Raw genomic sequence first — 22,754 nt, forward strand, 5'->3', positions numbered from 1 at the left:
TCACCAGTCTTTGTAGAGAAACAGAAGTTTTTTCCTGTTAATTTATGGAGTTTCTCACAAGAAAACTATTTGTGTTATAGTTTTCCATTGCCCTGATGTCATCTGCCCAGAGCTGCTGTTATCAGAGCCCACCCCTCCCATTTTCACATCACCCTGAGGTGTATATTATGGGCCATGAGTCAAGGGAAAGCATTTTTTAAGGATGAGTTATTCAAAGGCAAAAAGTCTTCTTCATCTGTTTCTGTGAGCTTCACTAGACAACAGTTTTCTCATTGCCTCTCAAGGCTTCAAATCTCCCAGCATTTCACTATACCATAATTACTCAAATTTACACTTTGAACACTTTATTCCTCCCTACATACTTTATCATGAATTAAAGGAGTTCTTTTCAGGACTTCATTGTCCATCTCCATAGTTTTAACAGAAAGATATTTCAGCTCAATTAAAGCATCTTCTTAATTCTCTACCTTTTCTGAAGCTTCTTTTCTTTCCTGTCACTGGTAGTTTATGAAGTCTCTTTTCATGTTGATCACTTTCTTTTTTTTTTCCTCTCTGGATAAAAGATTAATCCACAAGCCTCATCTGGGTAGTGAAAGAGTTAAAATCTTGCCCAGGCTGTTGTAGGTAGTTCTGTGGCCTCGGCCGATGCAGGAACTGGAGCCGTCTGTGATGGAGAGTTCCTCATGGCTGCTCTGGAGAGTGTAGTCACCGCCCCAGCCCGCTGCAGGTCCAGAGTCTCTCTCCTTCTTCACTCAGCAGTTTCTAGTGAATTTAGTTACAGCAAAAACCCTGCAGCCGAGCCAGAGATCGGCTCGGCCCGGCCCTGCCCGAGCCCAGGGAAAACCTTCCGCAGGGCCCTCATCTCCCAGCCGGGAGACGCGGCAGGCCCAGCCCTGTCCCCGCCCGACCACATGGCCTGGGCTGGGAACGGGAGGCCTGGAGCTCCGCCACCCTTCACAGCCAGGAAACAAAGAGAACCAGGAAAGCTCTGGTTTTACACTTTAAGGTAGGGTTCACAAGTTGATCCCACTTTTCAATGGCCTAAACTGCTGTCAGTTCTCAGCAATGACTGATAACTGGTCAGGAGAAAAGACTCCAGGCAGTTCCCAGCAACTTTAACTTTCTTAAAGGTAAAGTAACTCCATGACAGTGTCCAAAAGGCATTTAGTCTGGTGCTAGGGTAATGTGGTTTAGGAGTTACAGTGATAGTGCTGAGTACGCTGGATGATCTTGACAGTCTCTTCCAATCTTGATGATTTTGTAATTCTATCTAATCAGTGTAATTCTTGCTTACTTATCTAAGTAAGCTATTTTTTTTTCATCTTTTCTCTTAACTCTCCACCATTCTCTTCTGTATCTGGTTTAGACGTTGCTTATAATGTTAGGAAGTTGGCCAAGATGTCTTATTCCAGTATTGGTTTCCCCATGCTACCTTAGAAAACAGGCACTTTGTTTTGGTTGCTTCTGTCTCTGTGTGCAATTGAACCTATGGTTAGCACTGTGAAGTCAGTGCTGGTTAGTATGTGTGAACTATTTCACTGCTGTATGGAAAGCTAACTTAATTACCATCCATATGGCTTAGTGTTTTGCATAAATTTTTGATTTGGTAATCCACATTATTACTGTCCTCTTTGAGCAAGCCTTGTCCTGCATGAAAGTACTTGATTCCTTTACCCTCCTTCAAGGTTCTGTAGCATTTACATATTTTTGGTAACTTTTTATGAATGGAACTTCAACTGGTATTTACTTGTGTCTCTCCATGCTGAGTTTTCCTCTATATATCTTCATTTACAGTTAGTGCTGCCTTCTGTAGTCCCCCTGACAGTTACTTAAGGCATTTTGCTTTGTTGAGAAATATGGTTGTTTTATAAAGGTGTGATTCACCCAGTATTTAGAGTAAGGTAATATTTGTGTGCAAAAACTCTATTACAATGAAAATCTCTTACGAGGCCAATCATTAACTGTGTGCCATTAATTTCTGGTGTGATTTAACCTCCGGTCATATATTGTAGTGTCATATTCTGTAACCTGCTTTTTTGGCAAGTGAGGTTAGTGTTACAGCACCATGCCTGAAGTAAGACTTTGATGAAAGAAGTTTGAAATTTCAGAGCAGCCTTGTTGTTTCCGAGCTTTCCTCTCAGCAAGTGCAAGGAACCCAGTAGCAACATGTTTCTCCACATCTTTTCCTGCAGAGCCAGGAAGCTTCACAGTGTTCACTTTGCCCCTCTTTATTTCATGGTTGCTGGTTGCAGTTGGCTGATAGAGGTGCACTCTGCAGGGGTCTGTTAATGAATAGCTTAATTTATTTGTTGGCACAGTTTTGTTGGTGGCAGCAAAAGCAGAGGAGTCATTTTGCTTTGTTTTGCAGTTTTGAAATAGTTAAGTATGTTCTGGGGCAGATGATCAGTCTCCCCTCTCCCTCACTTCACCTCCAGCTGACTGTCAGCCAGATTAATTGTGCTGGCAGAGATCAGCTAGGCTTTGATAAAGTTTTGGGTTTAATATTTTCAGTTCAGGCTTCATGTTTGCTCTGATTTTTAAGCATTTGTGTCAGTGTATACATAATTCAAAATTATTTTGCTCTGTGGTGTCTCTTTCTCAAGATATCTTTGAAATGCCGTATTAATCTAGTGAGGAATTTTACTAAAGTTTCAAACTCATCTACTCTGTGAAGTTGTTCTAGAAAAAAATAATGCTGTGAAGTTTTTGAATGGGCATAAAATAACTATATTTAATTACTGTGTGTTCTAACTAAGTTAAATCTGGTATAAAATGAATATACAGATGCCATAATTTAGACAGGTCAAGAGCATGCCAGGGAAAGTGCTTTGGCACAAGTCATACCACCTCTGACAAGTTCAGAGTTGTCTGTGAGGTAAAATTTTGTGCTGCTCTTTCAACAGAAGAGCACAGTCTGTGTAGCTTTTTGTTTTGTTTTAAGGACTACCACTGATTTATGAAGATTGAAAACAATATTGGATAGGCCTTTTTGAGATAGACTAAACTGCTAGCTAATACGGCATTTGAGCAGTAAGCAGGTATTTTGAAGGGAGTGAAACTCTACAGTTTGTGTGGCTACAAAGCATTTCTACCACTTTTAATTCCTGTGTGTGACACTGCCGTATCAATTTGAATGGTTTTGCTTTATCTTTATTTTGGCTTCACATAGAGTATCTAATTACACTTTGAGTTCTTATTCTGTGTTTATTTTTAGCTTTATTCAACTCAACTTTTTTAGTCGACTGGCTCCATTTGTGTGCTACCCACTTGTTTGGTCTAACTTAACAGTTGAGTTATAGGAGAAGCTAAGGTGACTTTTCTTTTTTTTTTTTTTCCTTTTAATCCTGTTACTTTGGCAGCTGGGTAATATCCTCCTAACTTGTCATTGCAGCCGATCAGATGATGATTCTGGGTCAGCATCAGCTTCTGGATCTGGTTCAAGCTCTGGAAGTAGTAGTGACGGAAGCAGCAGCCAGTCAGGAAGCAGTGACTCTGACTCTGGTTCAGAGTCAGTCACTCAATCAGAATCAGAGTCTGACACATCTAGAGAGAAAAAACAAATTCAGTCTAAACCACCAAAAGTTGATGGATCTGAGGTAAGCAGATAAATTAATCCTTTGATGAGGGGTTGCAAGGAAATACTAGAAAAATATTTTGAAATTATTTTAAAGAGCAATGTTCATTTTAAAAATAAAATTAGGTAATGAAGTGTTCTTAATTAGATTTTTACTTGAACAGGTTAGTGAAAGCATGTACTTTGCTGTCTTAAACATTGGGGAAGTTTCTCATGTAATTAAATTTGTGCTTTTAAAATTCTCACATTTGTAAGTACTTTGAGTTAAAAGCCTGCCTAAATTTCATCATACCAGAAGCATGCACTAATTTACTGAAATTTATGGAAGAGAAAAATACACATGTTATTTCTGAATTCGGTTTTTACATTGTTTCTCTAATGCTTAGTTTCATTGTATCAATAAAGAGTTTATAAAAATTTCAAGTTTACAAATAGTTAGCTTTCTTTGTCAATAAATCAGCTAAATCCAGGAAAAAGTGGTGTAGAATAATCTCTTCAATCCAGTGGGCCAGAATTGCCTACACTCTCCCATGTTTATGGACTGGTATACCATATTTATGAAGAATGTTATAGATCAGTTACACCAAGAACTGAAGACTGTTTAGGATTCTCTGTTAAATTTCTTTTCCCATGTACTTAAGTATTAATGTATGAAACAAAATCATAGCAGTTAAGCAATCTGCAAGAATTTATCTGTGTGGATTTAAAAATGTATACTTTATAAAGTTTTGCTTTAACAATTACCTACACAACTATGTTAAACATGTTGCAGTAATTATCCTGGTGATTAACATATAACATTCTTTTTTTGTAGAAATCTTACAACTTTAAAAAGCTGTTTGATATTGTTAGTTTATGCAGTGTTCTGTAGCGAATTTTTTTAATTGATAAGATGCTTAGGAAAGTAGTAAACTGGAGACTTTCAGTATGTTTAACTGACTCTTGCATCTCTATTCCTGTTTAGTTTTGGAAGTCTAGTCCAAGTATACTTGCTGTGCAAAGATCAGCAGTGCTCAAGAAGCAGCAACAACAAAAGGCAGCCTCATCAGACAGTGTTTCAGAAGAGGTGATTAATGTAATTTTTAAAATGTACACATGCCTGTCTCATTGTCTCACACATTGCAATAAAATTACATAGATCAAACTTACATTCTCTGAGTGTACGTAGAAGCCTGGGATGAGTCTATAAAATTAGCGTTCAAATAACTGACATTTTTATACAGAAAAGTAAAGGTGTCTCTGGTTACTTGTTTTCAAGTGAGTTGTCCCAAAATTGTAACAGTCTTCTGTGGTAGTTTTATGTAGCTATTCTGTGTTGTCTGGACAAAATTTTCAAACCACACAGTACTGACTTACATTGTACTACTGGCTTTTTGAGTTTTGAATAGACAAACAAAAATACTAAACTTTTTTTCCAGTATGTTATTGTAAAAGATGTCTGCTGTAGTTTTCAGAAATTCCATACGAAGTAGAAGTTTTTACAAGTCTTGTAATAGTTACTACAAAAGAATTCTTATATTTTAAGAATGAGGCCTGTGTTCCAGGTACTTCAAAACCTAAATAATAGGCTAAAGAAATGCTGACTCTTTGCAGTAGGAACATCTTTCAAGAACACTGATTGGAACTATGAAATACCATTTATTTGTAAAGCAGTCTTTTTGTCCTGTATGACAAAGACTTTGCCATGTAGTGACACTCATTTGGTTGGATTCCTATTTTCGTCTGATTTAACAGAAGACTCTCTTGAATCATTTGAACAGAAGACTTAATCACATGTCATTAAAACATTAATTTACAGCTGTTAAGTACTCTCTTCCAGAAAGATACTTCTCAGGATAAAAGTTATTCTAAACTAAGTTTAAGATAATGAGATTGGCATTAAGAAAATCTAACTTTAAGAGTGTTCTTGCTTTTTCTTCTGTTGTGCAGAGAGAAGGGACATGCTCTTCTCAAAATTTTTTACAGTGGTGTTTTAATGTGAAAAAATATGGAAGGTGAAAAAGCTCTTGAGGGTAGGAGATCTCATTAAGATTTTTACAGACACATCATCTTGATTAATGTGGAGCAGCTTACACCATGAGTGTTTTCATATAGGTACAACGTTAATTTTTTAAGTTGGTGATTTTATGTCGTGTTCTCCAGAGTGGTATTGGCACAGTGTACTCATAGATGGATAAATACAAAAACTATAGCAGTATTCTAACAGCTAAACTGCAAGGCATGAAGATGGTAAAATACAAATAATATGCCCCCAGTTTGAAAGTAGAAATGGATGTATTTTACTAGTTAGAAGTACTTAATTCTTTTTGTAATAACGAATTTGCTTTGGTTTATTTCCTTCCCCTGCAGGACTCCTCAAGTAGTGAAGATTCAGCAGATGACTCATCCAGTGAAATCAAGAAGAAAAAACATAAAGAGTAAGATATTTTTCTAAGTAACAGCACACATTTTTTATCATGGAGACAGATGCTTGTAACATAGGCTTGATTTCCTCACTCCTGAAATGCTTAAATTCTCTTTTACATTTGTATTTATCTTTCATTTCCAGTTTAGTAATTTTTAAACAAATGCTCAAATTAACAACTCTGTTACACTAGTTTCTCAGCAAAAGAGTCTGTAATATTGTTTGAAAATTCATCAGTGCTTTTATTTCTAAAATACTTTACTGCAGTTCACTTTTGAATTGGAGGCCCTCCATAAAAATTCCTGTGGAGTTGGGAAACTACTCTCAAAGCAAATTCAAGTTAGAATCCCTTAGTTGAAGCCACTTGAAGCGTCTCTCTTCTATTTTCGTGGGGATGCTTTTGTTTCCTTTTTTCCTTTCCTTGGACATGCTTAAAAGTTACTATAGTTTTGATATTAAAAGCTTTATTAAATTGTTAATTAATCTATTAAGATTGAATTTTCCTATAGAAAGTCAAAGTTAGGATCAAGATACTGTGCATCATCTTTCCTGTCACAAAGTAAAAAATCTCAGTTAAGCAGAAACTAGGGAATCCTGCTACTCAGTCATAATTGTCTTACTTGCAGTACCTTGCCTGGCTATGAAGCACTGATGTGAGAGTTGAGTGGGAGCTTTTGGGAGCCAGTGCCACTCACCAGTTGCTGCAGTTCATGTTTTTCTGCAGATTTCTCAAATCTGCCGCTGTTATTTTTCGATTCTTGTGTCTAGTTGCTGATTCTTCACATGGGCCACAGTGACCCATACTCACTGTGACTCATAGTAGGCATTAGACAGTATGGGACTCAACAGAATACAGTGTGATAAGACTTCGATTGGAACATGTCCAACTTCTGATGAATATGTATCTGTCCAAGTAGACTTGTTAAGTGCTTTGATTTCTTAATGTCAGGTTATCTCATTTCTTCATGCTGAAATTTATATATAGAAATCCAGATTTTTGTTGTTATTTTAGATTTTAAATCTACATCTTGAGAGCAAAAAAACTTAGTCCAAATCCCTCTGATTCCATTAGGCATTTTTTTACTTATCTGGTGTTCACCAAGGATAATTTTCTGTCTCATCAACTGAAATACCTGTAACAAGATTTTTATTTCTGTGGAGAGTCTTGAAATTACAGCAGATCCGTCATGGATGAGTAACTGTTCTAAAAAAATGCAACAACATGAAATTACTGTTTTGTCTTTCATCGTGTATAGTGAAGACTGGCAAATGTCAGGATCAGGGTCAGTATCGGGAACTGGTTCAGATTCTGAATCGGAGGAAGACAGGGAGAAAAGCAGCTGTGAAGAAAGTGAATCTGACTATGAGCCAAAAAACAAGGTCAGAAGCCGGAAACCTCCAACCAGGTAAGAAGTTAGGCATTTGAGTGCTCTGATACAATTTCTAAAAAGCAGTTGAGTATTTACTACTTGTACACATGTGGCTGAAAATAGTAATACTGAGAAAAAAAAGTAATTTTTTTAAAATAACATGATAATGTTAAATAAACAAATAAATAAATGAATAGCATGCTTTCTAGTGAATACCTTTTCCTGTCTGCTTTAAATGAAAGCAGAGTTATTGAACATTCATTAAATACATGTATTCAGAAAACAATGCAGTTGATTTATTATTGTCCCTTTTGATACATCATTGTTGTGTCATACATTATTGTCTTCAAGAATTAAGCCAAAAAGTGGGAAAAAGAGTGCCGGACCAAAAAAGAGGCAACTTGATTCATCAGAGGATGATGATGAGGAGGAGGATGATGATGATGATGATTATGATAAGAGGGGATCTCGTCGCCAGGCAACAGTCAACATTAGTTACAAAGAAGCTGAAGAAACCAAGACAGATTCTGATGATTTGCTAGAAGTTTGTGGAGAAGATGTTCCACAACCCGAAGAAGATGAATTTGAAACTATAGAGAAATTTATGGATAGTCGAATTGGCCGTAAAGGAGGTATTTTTTAAAGTGTTTTGAAGATCCTTGTTAAGCTCATGGTGCAGCTTCAATAATGCATATTCTCAGCTATAGGTTAAGGAGCAATAGTTTCAAGGTTATGAAGAAGTTATGCTGTTTCAGCTTTTATATTCATAAGAATGCTCCTATTCCTTTCCAAGTATAGCAGAATAAAATACAGAAAAATTGCATACCTAAGTAGAAAATAAAAGTCAGGTGGAGATAGCTCTGTATTGCATAAATGCATACCATATTGTTATGATACTGTTCATACACTTCAGTGGTACTTGGTCAGTACAAATTATGTACAATGCAGTGGAGAAAATAGGCTAGATTGGAGAGCTGACTAGTTGTCTGAGCATTGAAAGACAGTGTTGGCAAAGGTGCGCCACTGAAATTGTGATTTCAGTTACTGCAGTACAAATAAAGAACCATGTGTGGAATGGCTACAAAAATGCATCTAAAATTGTGTCTAGATATTCTAGAATATCTAGAATTCTGCTTTGCATTTGAGTCTGCAAGTAAAAATAATAGACTCATGGAATGGTTGTGGAAAGGACCTTAAAGATTAACTAATTCCAACTCCTCTGCCATTGGCAGGTACACATTCCACTACACCACTTTGGTCAAAGACCCATCCAAACTGGCCTTGAGCACTTAAGTTCCAGGCGTGGCGAATCAACAGCTTTTTCTGGGTGTAACTGGGCAACCGGTTATGGTGTCTCACCCCCCTCCTAGGAAAAATTCTTGCTAATACCTAATCTAAACCTACTCTCCTTCAGTTTAAGGTCATTACCCCTTGTCCTACTACTACATGCCCTTGACTAAACTCCTTCTCCAGCCTTCTAATAGCCTCCTTTAGGTACTAGAAGGTGCTGTAAGGTCTCTCCAGAGGCTTCTCTTCTCCTGGCATAACAGCCCCAACTCTTAGCCTGTTTTTGTACCATAAGTGTTCCAATCCTCTTGGTGGCCTCCTCTGGATGTACTCCAGCATGTCCATATGCTTCTTATGGTGGGGGCCCCAGAGCCTGGGGTCTTCTTTTTTTCCCTTTTTCAAAAATGAGGCTTATATTTCTCCTTTCCAGTTAGTATGAACTTCCCTGGACCACCATGGCGTCAAAAATTACAGTAGTGGCTTAGCTATTTCCTCCACCAGTTCCCTCAGGACCAGTAGATGTATCTGGTTAGGTTCCATTGACTTGTGCACTTTCAGTTTCCTTAACTGGTCTCAAATCTGATCTTTTCCTGGAGTGGATGATTCTTTGTTCTCCCATTCCCTCCCTGCCTTTGCTTTCTCTGGTGTGGCTGAGTCACTTGCTGGTGAAGCCTGCTCCTTGTCCCAAGTACCCAGTTTTTCCATACTTGTTATAAGAACTACTAGTAATAAAAAAAAACACGTAAAGCCCCCCCCGTCCCCCAAATGCTGTGCCCCTTGTGCTTCAGGGCTACCTTTCTCCATTAATTATACCTAGTGTCTAAAGTTACTGACCTCTCTCAGAATTTGTACTATTCTTTCTTTCACATTCCCTCTCCCGTGGTATCCCATATCCTGCTCCAGTGTATGGTGTTACTGCTGTGGTCAAAGTCTTAGGAGCTAATCTTCTTTCGTTCTTCCTGCCCAGATGATGTTGCTGCTTTTTGGCATTGCCTTTCTGTGACTTTATCTGTTCCAGCAGCTTGCTGGTCTCATTTCCGTATCAACACCATTGAGATTAGCTCACTTGGTTAGAGCTGGGTGCTAATAACACCAGGGTAATGGGTTTGATCTCCATACAGGCTTAAGTGTTGGACTCCATGATGCTTGTGAGTCCCTCCCAGCTCAGAATATTCTGTGATTCTGTAACCTGTCCTCACCAAAATAAGCCCATTTGCTGCTGCTAGTGTGCTGCAGTTACAATAAAGTGTGTACTTAATCTGCACTTTATAATTTTTACCTTGTAAGATAACAGAGGCAGGACAACAAACAAACAGAAGATGACAAGCCACGTTAGTGTGAAGCATTCCCTAGTGACTGCTTTTAAAACCAGGAAAACAAATAAAAAATCTCATGAGAAAAGATAGGATATTGCAGGTTAGGTGTAGAAGTTTTGGTTGCTTTTTTGATTCTATTGTTTGTCTACTTGTGTATGTGTTGATACATCATAATCTTTCAAATAATAGTAATGACATGAGTGCAGTAGACACTAGCCAAGTATATGCTCATCAAATTACCACCATTTACTACATTTCTAGCTGGTTAACTTACGATAATGCACACTTACTCAAGGGGTATGATGTCGTTTCTTTCTCAGCCACAGGTGCTGCAACCACAATATATGCAGTTGAAGCAGATGGTGACCCAAATGCCGGGTTTGAAAAATCAAAGGAGCCGGCAGAAGTACAGTATCTTATTAAATGGAAAGGTTGGTCACACATCCATAACACTTGGGAAACGGAGGAAACGCTGAAGCAACAAAATGTTAAAGGAATGAAGAAGCTTGACAATTACAAGAAAAAGGATCAGGAAACAAAACGATGGTGAATCTTTTTATTTTTAGGATAATTATTTCAAAACACTATAGGTATTCTGTTGTGTTTCTGAGACCTGTTACCTGTTTTAGGAACATAACTTCAAGTGTCTGTGCAGTGGGACATTTAACATGTTCCAGTAACATAATCCTCTGAATCTGTTTTTTGGGGGGTGAGTGTGTGTGTATGTGTCTGTGTGGTATAAATGGAGTTTTAACAAGATGGGTAGTGTTGAAAAATGAGTAATAAATTTTAGCTTTTAGTAATTTTTCCATTATACTTTGATTGGAATTCTTCAGGAATTGCTGCAAGGATCAATGTTTTATTGGTGCATTAGCCATTTCACATTACTTTGAAAAATTCAGCTTTCTTTGCTGAAACCTGAGGTTGAAGCTTGAGAACAAAAAGATGAAGAAATACACACTTTTTAAAGTCATGTCTTTGGTGTCCAGTTTTATTAGTATGTTTAACGTAATCAATGAATACTGGTGGGATTTTTAGCAACTAATCATTAGATGGATTCTTACAGAGTGAGCCACCCTGACTGCTATTCCATGAAAATATCTGTAAAGTGTACTGCTTATCCAGAGACACACCTACTACAGCTACCAGTTATAGTCAAGCAACTAATGTAAGCTACTTAATTTCAGCAATAAGTATTTTCAGTCATTAATGGTGAGGCACTTAAGCCAGACACAGCCATTTTGCAGTAGGGATTTTTAAGCTGCTCCTTTAAAAAAAGTTTTCCAGGCAAGATTCATGGCATGATTACATTCAGAGCTATAGAGCTGCTGAATTTTCTTAGTTTTAGAAGTATATGGTGTAGTAAGTGTTGTAAATTTTAATTCCCACTCCAGGCTGAAAAACGCTTCTCCAGAAGATGTGGAATATTACAACTGCCAGCAGGAGCTTACAGATGATCTACATAAACAATACCAGATAGTGGAAAGAATAATTGGTATGTTACAAACTTGTGGACAGAAATCAATGTCAGGAATTCTGAATGTTCTTAGTGCTCTTATATTTGTAGTTAAGAAATGTAAAATATTGATACCGCAAACTTTTAAATCTGGAACAAAACTTGAGGTAAAGAGAAGAGCTGTCAGGCTGTCTTTATGGATCTAGCTGTCTAGCTAGGGTGTCTAGCTTATCTTATATTATTACCTAAAATGAATGTTTTCCTACACTGTAGAAGTTAAATGCTGATCAGATATCTGGTGCATTTTTACAGCTCATTCAAATCAGAAATCAGCTGCTGGTTATCCAGACTACTATTGTAAGTGGCAGGGTCTGCCTTACTCTGAATGCAGCTGGGAAGATGGAGCTCTCATTGCCAAAAAGTTTCAGGCACGCATTGACGAGTACTTCAGCAGAAATCAATCCAAGACCACTCCCTTTAAAGATTGCAAGGTGAGTAGGTAATTTGCAATGGATTTATAATCAGTTGTACCGGGTCTGACTGGGGTAGGATTCATTTTCTTCATAGCAGCCTCTACAGTCTGTGGTTCAGGTTTGTGACCTAAATGGTTTTGGTAACACATATTGGTTGTTGCTGAACAGCACTTGCACAGTGCTTTCTCTGTGTCCTGTTGTGTTATCCCCACTGCGAGTACGCTGGGAGGGAACACACCAGTAACAGCTGAATCCCAGCTGACCAGAGAGGTACTTGGTGCCATTTAGTGTCTTACTGAACAATAAATCGGGTGGGCTGAGCAGGGGCTGCCTGTTGCCTGGAGATTTGCTGGTCATCAGTCTGCTGGTGAATTGATGTGTGACTCACATTCTGTCACATTTGGGTTTTTTTTCTATGTGCTTTTTTGTTTTGATTGGGTAGGTGTTTTTCCTTCACCTAGTACACTCCTTATTTTGACTCAAAATTTTTTTCTTACTTTTGCCTTTTCATTTCTCTCTTGTCCCTCTAGGGTGGGAAGTGAGTAAGCAGTTGGGTGGCAGCTTGGCTCTTGGCCAAGTTCAAGCTACCACATCAGTTGCAATAGTAAAAATGTGATATTTATTTATTTATTTATTTATTAATACACATATCAAATACATATTATGCCCTTTTTTTGGAAGTCTTTTTAGAATATCAATAATGATGTATAGTGGGATGTACAGACAATACCACTGCTGTGAGGTTTTGAAGATGCCAGTCCCCTGAATTTTTACTACCATTCAGAAATGTGTTTGTTTAGTGTTGTAGGTAAAGAAGACTTTGAATGAGTTAATGTCACTCATGATGTGTCATTTAGATCAGCAATCAAACTAGTTTCAAATTGCAAATAACTTTGGTGATTTTCTATGGCCTTGCTTGCATTGATGGATAAAAATTAGCGTTAATGGCCTAGTAAATGCCACCTATTACTTTTTCTATGGGAAGATCTTTTGGCAGTTTCAATCAGGTACAGTTCAATGATTGACTGATGATCAATTTGCTTTTCTCAGGTTCTAAAGCAAAGGCCACGGTTTGTTGCACTGAAAAAGCAACCGTCTTACATTGGAGGACCTGAAAATTTAGAGTTAAGAGATTATCAGTTAAATGGGTTGAATTGGCTTGCTCACTCATGGTGCAAGTAAGTAGTCTCAAATTTCAAGCATTTGTAAAGTATTAAAATGTGGGGTTTTTTTTCTTCTGGGTGTTTTTTATTATTTTTTTTTTTTAAGTTGGAGATTTTCATACAGTAAGCTCAAAGTAAAGGTCTTTAGGAACTGGTTTTGATCTAAGTAGTACCAAAAATTACTATTTTGTGGCTGTTCTCAATAAAAACCAGCTAAGCTGTGTCATTACTTTGCTTTTAGTTTCAATGGAGTAAGTCACAGTTTTAAAACAGCCAACAAACCCAAAACAGTAAAATGGGAAAACACAAACAAACATTTCTGGAATGTCAACATTAAACTTTTTAAATTAGACTATGGAGGAGACTACTTACAACCTTTTTGTTAATTAAATGGGTAGGAGGAATTGGAAATCTTCTTATGGAAAAACAATGTATATGAGTTTCATCAAAATATATAGTAGCAAAATCTTGAAAACTTTAATGAGTAGGTTTTGTACTCAAAAGATGATAATTTCTTTTTATCCAAACCTTCCCCATATCCACACCTCCCCTAAATAGCTTGCTTTTTTTTTTTTTTTGTCTCTTGTTTTAGAGGGAATAGCTGTATTCTTGCAGATGAAATGGGTCTGGGTAAAACAATACAAACAATTTCTTTTCTGAACTATCTGTTTCACGAGCATCAATTGTATGGGCCTTTCTTGTTGGTTGTACCACTTTCTACCTTGACATCATGGCAAAGAGAGATTCAAACCTGGGCTCCTCAGATGAATGCTGTAGTTTACTTAGGAGACATAACTAGTAGAAATATGGTGAGTATTTCTCCTTGTCTTTGGAAAGGCTTGTACATATTGTACATAACGTAAACAAGACATACTTTGTGTTCTTATCATCTGCATGTCTCAAATATTTTGATTGGGACTGAGCAAATATTTGCTGAAGCCCTATGTCTTCAAAATGTGAATTGAAAGCTTGGATTTTTATCTCATGTAAATGTGTGTGAGAAATTTCCTTTCTGCTTAATAGTGAACAGCATTAAAAATTTTGTCTTGCATTTGAAAACCAGCTATCTTCTGCCATGTCATTATTTACATGGATATAGTGAAAATAAATATGTAAGAAACCTAGTCATCATCTTATTTTATTTCTTGAGAAGTTGTTGATTTGTTAATGTTAGTAGTCTTATCCATTAAAGTAAAAATATGCTTCTATGTTATATATGTGTGTATATATATATAGTATATATATATATGTATATATATTTATGTATTAAATGTGTATATTTTAATATGTATATATCTATTGATATATATAAATGTTACATATGTGTGTGTTGTCCTTCTATTTCATTATCATTGTTTTGTGCCATTAAATATCTGCATTATTGCAGTATTTAAATTTATTCCAGTCAGCATGAGATTTTTTCTGCAGCTTATGGTTTACTTGTTTCTTTTTGTAGATAAGAACTCATGAATGGATGCATCCACAGACCAAACGATTGAAATTTAACATACTCTTAACAACATACGAAATTTTGCTAAAGGATAAGGTAATTGCCCTTCTGTTGGGAGACAAAAATAATTTCCCCAGTATAGAATTCTTGTTAGACTTGCGTGTGTTTAATTAATGGTCCATTAAATTTATGGAGAGCCTGATAGTTTTTATTTTCAGAAGTGCAGCAGTATGGAGTTTGGGATTTTGGTTTTTTTCGTGGTAGATGGGGTGACAGCAAGGAGCTAGGGAGAAAAAGAAAAAGGCATTACCATGGGGTTTGGGGGGGGGGTGGCTTTTTTTATTTTAAGCACTTTTGGTTTTTACATATGTGTGGTGAGGCTTTTCAGCCTTTTCCCATTTTGTGAGGTGGGTAACACTTAATTTTCTGCACTTCGCTTGAGAGTTTCATTATGTAATGATCTCCTCCCAACTTCATGCCCTACATCTTTGCAGACCACTATCAAGGAACTGAAACAGAACCCAATCCTTAGTCCCAAATATGATACACAACTAGGAAGTCCCATATAGTTTTTCTGTGAAACTCTACATACAGAATATGTGTACATGTATTAATACTGTCTTTGTAGTGATAGCACACAGAGTTACGGTTGATCCTTCTAAGAGTATGTGGAAATTGAAGAAACACTTTACTTGACTTTGTTTACTTCATTTGTTTGTATGGGAAGAAGTCAATAATGATTTTTTTTCCCTCTGCCATGGAAAAAAATGTGGTTCAGACTTCTGTGTATTTTTTTTAAATAATAAATTTAATTTATGCTTTGTTAGGATGACTACATGGCATTTCATTGAACCTGGCAAATGTAAAAGCCATAATTAGCCCTAAAACATATAGCTATTATTTTATTACAATAAACCAAGCAGTGATTGGGTTTATAGCTTGATTATATAATGTGGGAAGTCATTGAATGTGATAATTTGAATCATGTTTCACACCTTCTCCATTTCTTTTCCAAGTCATTCCTTGGTGGTCTGAATTGGGCATTCATAGGAGTTGATGAAGCTCATCGTTTAAAAAATGACGACTCTCTTCTGTACAAAACTTTAATTGACTTTAAGTCTAACCATCGTCTTCTTATTACTGGAACCCCTCTGCAAAACTCTCTCAAAGAGCTTTGGTCTTTACTGCACTTCATCATGCCAGAAAAGTAAGAATGAGTTTTTTGTTAAGTTTGTTACAGCAAAGTAGAGTAGTGATGTGAGAATCAGTAGATGTAGGGAATTGTACTGAAAGATAGCTTAAATATACTATATAAAGTAAATGTATATCTCTTTTCATGCTGCTTTAGGTAAGTAATGCTGGTAGCAGATGTCATCTTTTCCCATTTTAGCAGTGCTCGAAAGTAATGGATTGATGTATGGGTCAGAACCTGGAAAAAAGATTTTGTCCTTAGCCTGAGAGAAAAACCATATAGATGTGCTCTGGGGGAGGAAGAATGGAATCTTTCTTGTGTTAGTACTATTAATAAAAACAAATTTGTGTTAAGATGAGAAATATTCTGTAATTCCATCAGATAGCTGGTTTTCCTGTATGTTTTGCATACGGTAAGCTTACTGCATTGACCTGATTTTGTACTGACTTGTTTAAACCTAAGATAAACTAGAGCACATGTTCGTCTCAGACATCTTGTAAATGCCGAACACCATAGCTCTATTTAGTTTGAGCTATGGATTATACTGATTTCCTCAGAACATTGCCAGCAAAGCCACTGAGGCTGGGTAGCCATTATTCATTTGTTTGATCATGAACTCCATTATCCAAGTCTGTGAAGACAATAGCTACACATCAGCTAGACCATACAAGCTGCAAGACACATTTGCAGTATATTTTTATTCTCCTGCACACCCTCTAAACATGGAGATGGCTTTTTATGCTGTCTTGTTAAAATACAGTAACAGAATTTTCTGCAATTTCTGCAACCATCTGGACAAGTGTCTTGCAGAAAAAGAAAAACATTGCATTTCCTTTGTGGAATCAGAAGTTTTCGTTCTGTAGACATTTTTAGAAAACTCCATTCCTCTGTTTACAGGCACAATATCTGGGATTTCTTGGGAGATGAAAATTCAGAAATTTGATAAAAGAGAAGGGAGGTGGGGAAGAAATCTAAACGTATATGTATTTCTGTGGTCTTTGTATACTTGTTCTGTATCTGTGTTACTGTTCTTCCTGAGTTTTGCTTCATCAGGTCATTCATAGCATGTCACTATTTTGTGCTTATACTTCATTATGTTGAAGGTTTTCCTCATGGGAAGATTTTGAAGAGGAGCATGGCAAAGGGAGAGAGTATGGTTATGCAAGTCTTCACAAAGAACTTGAACCATTTCTGCTGAGAAGAGTTAAAAAAGATGTAGAAAAGTCTCTACCTGCTAAAGTTGAGCAAATTCTGAGGATGGAAATGAGCGCGTTGCAGAAGCAATACTACAAGTATGTACCAACTCTTTGTGTATTCTGCTGTTTCAGTGATGTGTCTATGTACAATTCACTGAATTACAGTGGTTTGTATACTGTATGTAAGTTGAGGCTTCTACAGGGTTTCACAGCAATAAAATTTTGTGAAGCAAGGGCTCAGGAATTACATTGGTGTAATGTCTGTGTAGTTTGTTTTGTTTGATGTGTTGAGATTCTCTTGTGGGAAATGCTTTTTTTCTTTAGCTTGTTCCTGTTTTGACAGCTTACATCTGCCTTACACGTGTGGTTAAAAGTTACTAATATTGTACATCTTATTTCACAGGTGGATTTTAACCAGGAATTACAAAGCCCTTAGCAAAGGTTCAAAAGGCAGTACCTCAGGCTTTTTGAACATCATGATGGAACTCAAGAAGTGTTGCAACCATTGCTACCTCATTAAACCACCAGATGATAATGAATTCTACAATAAACAGGAGGCCTTACAGGTAATGCCACTTTTTAATAAAAAAAAGAAAAAAGTTTCCACAGGATTTTATAGTGCCTTGGCAGTTCATTAGTTCTTATTGAAGTGTATTAAGGAAAAACAGGTTTTCATAATGTACATACTGGGGTTTTATAGTGAAGTATTTTCTGATTCTTAATTGGAACTGAATAATTGACAGAGAATTGACTAAATAAATATGCCCAGTTTTAATTACATATTGTATGGACGCTTTAAACTGTAAAATTCTTCAGGAATGTTAGAATTTGCATTTTATTTTTCTGCCCACAGTAATAGAAAGAAAAGGAAACCTCAGATTAATGTCCAACGTATCCCAGGGTGCATTAGTGTTGAGATTAATTTATTTTGCAACGTATGTTTCTTGGATTTTGTAGCATTTAATACGTAGCAGCGGGAAACTAATCCTTCTTGACAAGCTACTGATTCGTCTGCGAGAACGTGGCAACAGAGTCCTGATTTTCTCACAGATGGTAAGGATGCTGGACATCCTGGCAGAATATCTGAAATATCGTCAATTCCCATTTCAGGTAAAAAACTTGCTAATAAAACTTGGTAATAGCAGCTAAGAAGCTTTGATCTTGAATATTAATCTTTTTTTTTTTCTTTACTGTGAGGATATGAAAACACTGGATGGAACAGGCTGTCCAGAGGTTCTGAAATTTCTGTCTCTTGTTGAGGTCCAAAAGCTACTTGGAGATGACCTTGGGCAGCATGCTTTAGCTGTCCCTGGCGGAGTAGGGGCTTTAGACAAGATGACCCTCGGAAGTCCCTTTCAGTTTTGTTTGTGATTATGTGACTTTTATCCCTTTGATTAAAAAAACGTGGAAGAAAATGTCTTCTTTTTCTAGAAAGGGAGTGGCTCTGTGATTAATGTTATTTTGAAGTTAAACAGATGAATTAAAAATTATGTGAGCTGGTTTTTTTTTTCCTTCACACAACAGTTTTGGCAGCTGACAATTGAAGTTGCTCTGCTATTGAATATAGTATAAAAAATACTTTTTAAGTGTAGTTCTCAATCTCTTTAGAGACTTGATGGATCGATAAAAGGGGAATTGAGGAAACAAGCACTGGATCATTTTAATGCAGAAGGATCAGAGGTATGGTAATTTTTTTGTCCTGTGGAATCTGTTTTATTTCTTCCCAAGAAGTACAAAAAGACATTGCACAAAAAAGGATGACTGAAATAACTGAGGAATGTATCAATAAGGTTGGAAATTCATTGTTGCAGTCTAGCATATAAGGTTTATATAGTCTTTTTTTTAAGAAGAGGTTAAGTAGAAAACACGTAAATTAGGAAAATGGTAGCTGATTTCTCTGTAAATGCTGCAGAATTTTAACCCCAGTTTTTTTCCTCTATAGAATTTAATAATGTTTACTGGAGTGCTGAACTTAAGCAGTTAGCATCCAAAAATCCATTGGCAGTGGGTGGAACTAACTTCATATATCCTTGCATGAACAATCATATTTTATTTGTTTCAAATACAATACCTTTTGTCTTCATTTGTTGCCACCTGTTACATGCCATGGAAAAAATAGTAAAGTACTGATTCCTAGCAATTCTTTGTAAGCAACCTGTGAGTATGTAGGCATCTGTTGCATTTCTTTAGATTCCGAACTGGAATATTTGTACCTTATTTAGCACTTCTATTATGCAAATCATTCCATATCTTTGGATCAGTTTAAATCTTTTGTCCTACATTCTCAGATTTGGGGGACGGGAGGTTGGTTGGTCATTGATTTTGAGGTTTAGTTTGTTTGGTTTAATTGGTATTTGAGGATAGCATTTGTTAGTTGCTGCTGAGCTTGTTTCTGCTTTGTGGAGGGAGAAGGACTGAACTCCATGTTAAATACAAAAGCTGACTCTCTTTCAAATTTCTTTCATAGCCATTGTTGACATTTTCTGATATCTTAGCAGTTACACTGTACATTTTTTGAGATGAAGAGGAATTTAAACCATGCATTTCTAAAATTGAGGCAAGCTCTGCATTTGTACAGCAAGAACAAGAATGCTCAGAGTTTTCTATTTCCTAAAATTTCATAATATTTTGAGGGGATTTTGTAGAGTTTTTGTTTTACTGAGCTAAGGGCTACCTGGAAGTCTTTAACACAATTCTCAGCGCTGTTTCCTTATTGTAATGCATGCTGTTTCCTGTAACTGTACTGAAAATTTGGTTTGTTTGCTTTACTTTAGCTTGGATTTCATACATTGGTTTCTTGCATATCTCAATATCCTTCTACAGTCTTTCCTAGTTATGAAAGACTGAGTCAAAAATTTTATATTGCCTACAGGGTTTTTTCTCCTTGCTGCTTACCCATTTTCATATTGCTTATGAATATGCTGAACAGCATTGAACTTGGCAGAAGGTTTTTGCATCTGTCTTTTAATCAATTAGGTGTAGACTCAAGTGCTTTCCCTGCTCTGACATGAGTGTTTAGTCTTCCAGGTCTTGGGGCAGGGAGGGTGAGAGACAGTTTTTGTTACATTAAAGGCTTTGACAGTAAGATTTGATAGTTTTTGGCCAGTCTGGTTTTGTTGGGATGTCTTGCTTAGTGATCCTCATCTAGCATACTGCTTCCTTTAAAGTGTTGAGAAGTCAGAAACTTTATGAAAGAAATTGGTAGTCTGTGTTTGCTTTATATTTAAAGAGGCTTTAAGCATAGAGCAGTTAAGGATTTAGTAACACATGATTTTGTAGTCTGCACCACAAACTCCATAAAGTATATTGGTTCCTTTAGGAATATTACAAGTATTGTATATAAAACTATTTCCTGCTTTATGATTTCAGGACTTCTGCTTTTTACTGTCTACGAGAGCTGGAGGATTAGGTATCAACCTGGCATCTGCTGATACTGTGGTTATATTTGATTCTGACTGGAATCCACAGAACGATCTGCAAGCACAGGCTAGAGCACATAGAATTGGACAGAAGAAACAGGTAAACACACTCAGTTTAAGCTTCAGACCTGAAGGACAGTTCTATACATCAGATGTCTACTCTCTGTCAGCACCATTCAGTCCTCATGTATTTATGAGAATAACAATACTTTCTGCGTATGTTCAGAAATGTTAGTAATGCTCATTTATTTTTTCCTAAGTCTCCATATAGGAAGAAAAAATATGGCAGCTGTGATATTTGAGTGAGAGTGGGAGAAGAGTTGTGGACTTGTCTGTCTTTCATTCATTGGTATAATGTCATTCTATACAATAACATCAGGCACATTGCAGGTGTTTAAATGTTCTAGTTCTCAGCAGGATTTCCTTCCTACAGAAGAGATACAGTAATAGTTAGAAGTATGACAATGCCTCTGGCAACACTTGTGCCAAGAAGTTTCATAACTGAAGTTTATAAAGAAAAACGTTTCTCTAAAGCCTGTGGTAATGTGATTGAAGCAGTATTTCATATTCAAAGCCCATGAAAAAAATCAGAAGTTATATAATGAAGACTGAGATTGCTACTTTTAAAATTTTTTCTTTTCAAATACACATAGGTTAATATTTATCGACTTGTCACAAAAGGATCGGTAGAAGAAGATATTCTTGAACGAGCCAAGAAAAAGATGGTGTTAGATCATTTAGTAATTCAGAGAATGGACACTACAGGGAAAACTGTCTTGCATACCGGCTCTACTCCTTCAAGGTACCTTGTGTTTGTTTTTATACCAACTTACACTTAAGAATATTTCACTTGTAAATGAAAGGCAAAACACAAGATGCAGAGTCTTTGTAGATTTTTATTTGCATATTAAATACGTATCTCAAATATATTAAGAGTTTAACAGTAAAAACAAAACTTAATTGACCCATGATTATAAAGAACTTTTCCAAGTTATTAAGTTAAAATGTGTTTCCTGAAACATCATTTATTTCAGCTCAACACCTTTTAATAAGGAGGAGTTGTCAGCAATTTTGAAGTTTGGTGCTGAGGAGCTTTTTAAAGAACCTGAAGGAGAAGAACAGGAGCCTCAAGTAAGTAGCACTTCTGGACTAGGAAGATAAAACAGGTGAAAATATGTATGAATTATTTAATTGTAAAGAGAAACTTCCTTTTTTTTATCCTTAGGAAATGGATATAGATGAAATATTGAAGAGGGCTGAAACTCGGGAAAATGAGCCAGGTCCATTAACTGTAGGAGATGAGTTGCTTTCGCAGTTCAAGGTATGGGTCTGCTCCCTCCTTCCTGCCATAATTATACTTCCTTTTTAAACAGAAATATTTATCTTCTATGTAGCTATCTCTTCATTCTTCATAAATAGGTACTTCAGTCAGCTCTGTATCACTTCCTAGTTTTTTTGCTTATACGTGGTACCTTACCATCAATATAAACAATTAAAAATACATTATGTATTTTGATAATGAAATGAGATGTTTTTATAAATGTGTAAATTATTAGAATTTTAATTTTGTGTTTTATTTACTGCCTTTGTTATTAAGCAGCTGTAGTGTCATTAAATGCGATATATTCTTTGTGATTCTTAGCTGATAATTTCTCCAAGTTGCTTATAGCCCCAAAGTAAACTTGGAATGCTAAGTATTTTTAAATCTTATCAGTTAAACATATTATGTGTGGGAAAAAAAAATGCAGAGCATGATATATTTGTTTAGTTCAGGAGATTATTAAATAGCTCTCCTGCTAATCACTCATTCACAACATATTTTGATATCTGCATGGTATTACTGTTTGGTTAGTTTTATGTTATTATAGTTTCACATTAAATCAGGGATTTAGATGTTGTTAACCCTATTTTAAAGGAAGTTAAACAACAATCATACAGGTGAGGGGCGTGATTTTCCTTATATCTCATCATATCCCATGCTGAAAGGAGTCTGTCTTTCCTAAATGAATAAAAGTACTTTCATTACAGACTGTTTCATGAAACATTCTGTATTTATAAATTTTATATATATGAAAGAATAGCATATATATAAATAGGTAAAATATGTGAATATTAGATGTATAAATGCATAAAATATGGCGTCTGTAACTTTGTTTTCCTAAAGTAGTAGTTAAGTCTATAAGTCTTTTTCGAATTGTTAAAGTATTGACTTGATGAAAGTATTTACATTTTGATGTACAAGGTGGCCAACTTCTCCAATATGGATGAAGATGATATTGAATTGGAACCAGAAAGAAATTCAAGAAATTGGGAAGAAATCATTCCAGAGGTCCAGAGGCGAAGAATAGAAGAGGAGGAAAGACAAAAAGAACTTGAAGAAATATATATGCTTCCAAGGATGAGAAACTGTGCAAAACAGGTGTCTTGTTTCTTACTGACTCTGTTGCTTTTGGG

The 22,754-nt window shown here is 36.2% G+C and overlaps 1 protein-coding gene across 3 annotated transcripts in view; it reads left to right on the forward strand.

Moving 5' to 3' along the window:
• The window catches only part of CHD1 (chromodomain helicase DNA binding protein 1), a 56,214-nt gene that overhangs the window by 16,942 nt on the left and 16,518 nt on the right, over positions 1 to 22,754 (forward strand). For all 3 annotated transcript variants that reach the window (XM_015652409.3, XM_015652411.3, XM_015652410.3), the window contains exons 3-23: positions 3,392 to 3,596; positions 4,539 to 4,640; positions 5,924 to 5,991; positions 7,235 to 7,384; positions 7,700 to 7,980; positions 10,272 to 10,497; positions 11,346 to 11,446; positions 11,720 to 11,898; positions 12,931 to 13,058; positions 13,636 to 13,852; positions 14,500 to 14,589; positions 15,510 to 15,700; positions 16,789 to 16,977; positions 17,285 to 17,447; positions 17,839 to 17,991; positions 18,490 to 18,561; positions 20,251 to 20,400; positions 20,954 to 21,102; positions 21,335 to 21,431; positions 21,526 to 21,621; positions 22,543 to 22,719. In XM_015652409.3, coding sequence (XP_015507895.1) covers positions 3,392 to 3,596; positions 4,539 to 4,640; positions 5,924 to 5,991; positions 7,235 to 7,384; positions 7,700 to 7,980; positions 10,272 to 10,497; positions 11,346 to 11,446; positions 11,720 to 11,898; positions 12,931 to 13,058; positions 13,636 to 13,852; positions 14,500 to 14,589; positions 15,510 to 15,700; positions 16,789 to 16,977; positions 17,285 to 17,447; positions 17,839 to 17,991; positions 18,490 to 18,561; positions 20,251 to 20,400; positions 20,954 to 21,102; positions 21,335 to 21,431; positions 21,526 to 21,621; positions 22,543 to 22,719 — 3,184 coding nt within the window. The remainder of the gene's footprint in view (positions 1 to 3,391; positions 3,597 to 4,538; positions 4,641 to 5,923; positions 5,992 to 7,234; positions 7,385 to 7,699; positions 7,981 to 10,271; positions 10,498 to 11,345; positions 11,447 to 11,719; positions 11,899 to 12,930; positions 13,059 to 13,635; positions 13,853 to 14,499; positions 14,590 to 15,509; positions 15,701 to 16,788; positions 16,978 to 17,284; positions 17,448 to 17,838; positions 17,992 to 18,489; positions 18,562 to 20,250; positions 20,401 to 20,953; positions 21,103 to 21,334; positions 21,432 to 21,525; positions 21,622 to 22,542; positions 22,720 to 22,754) is intronic.

The sequence above is a fragment of the Parus major genome, chromosome Z (assembly GCF_001522545.3).
Source record: "Parus major isolate Abel chromosome Z, Parus_major1.1, whole genome shotgun sequence".
Lineage (NCBI taxonomy): Eukaryota > Metazoa > Chordata > Aves > Passeriformes > Paridae > Parus > Parus major.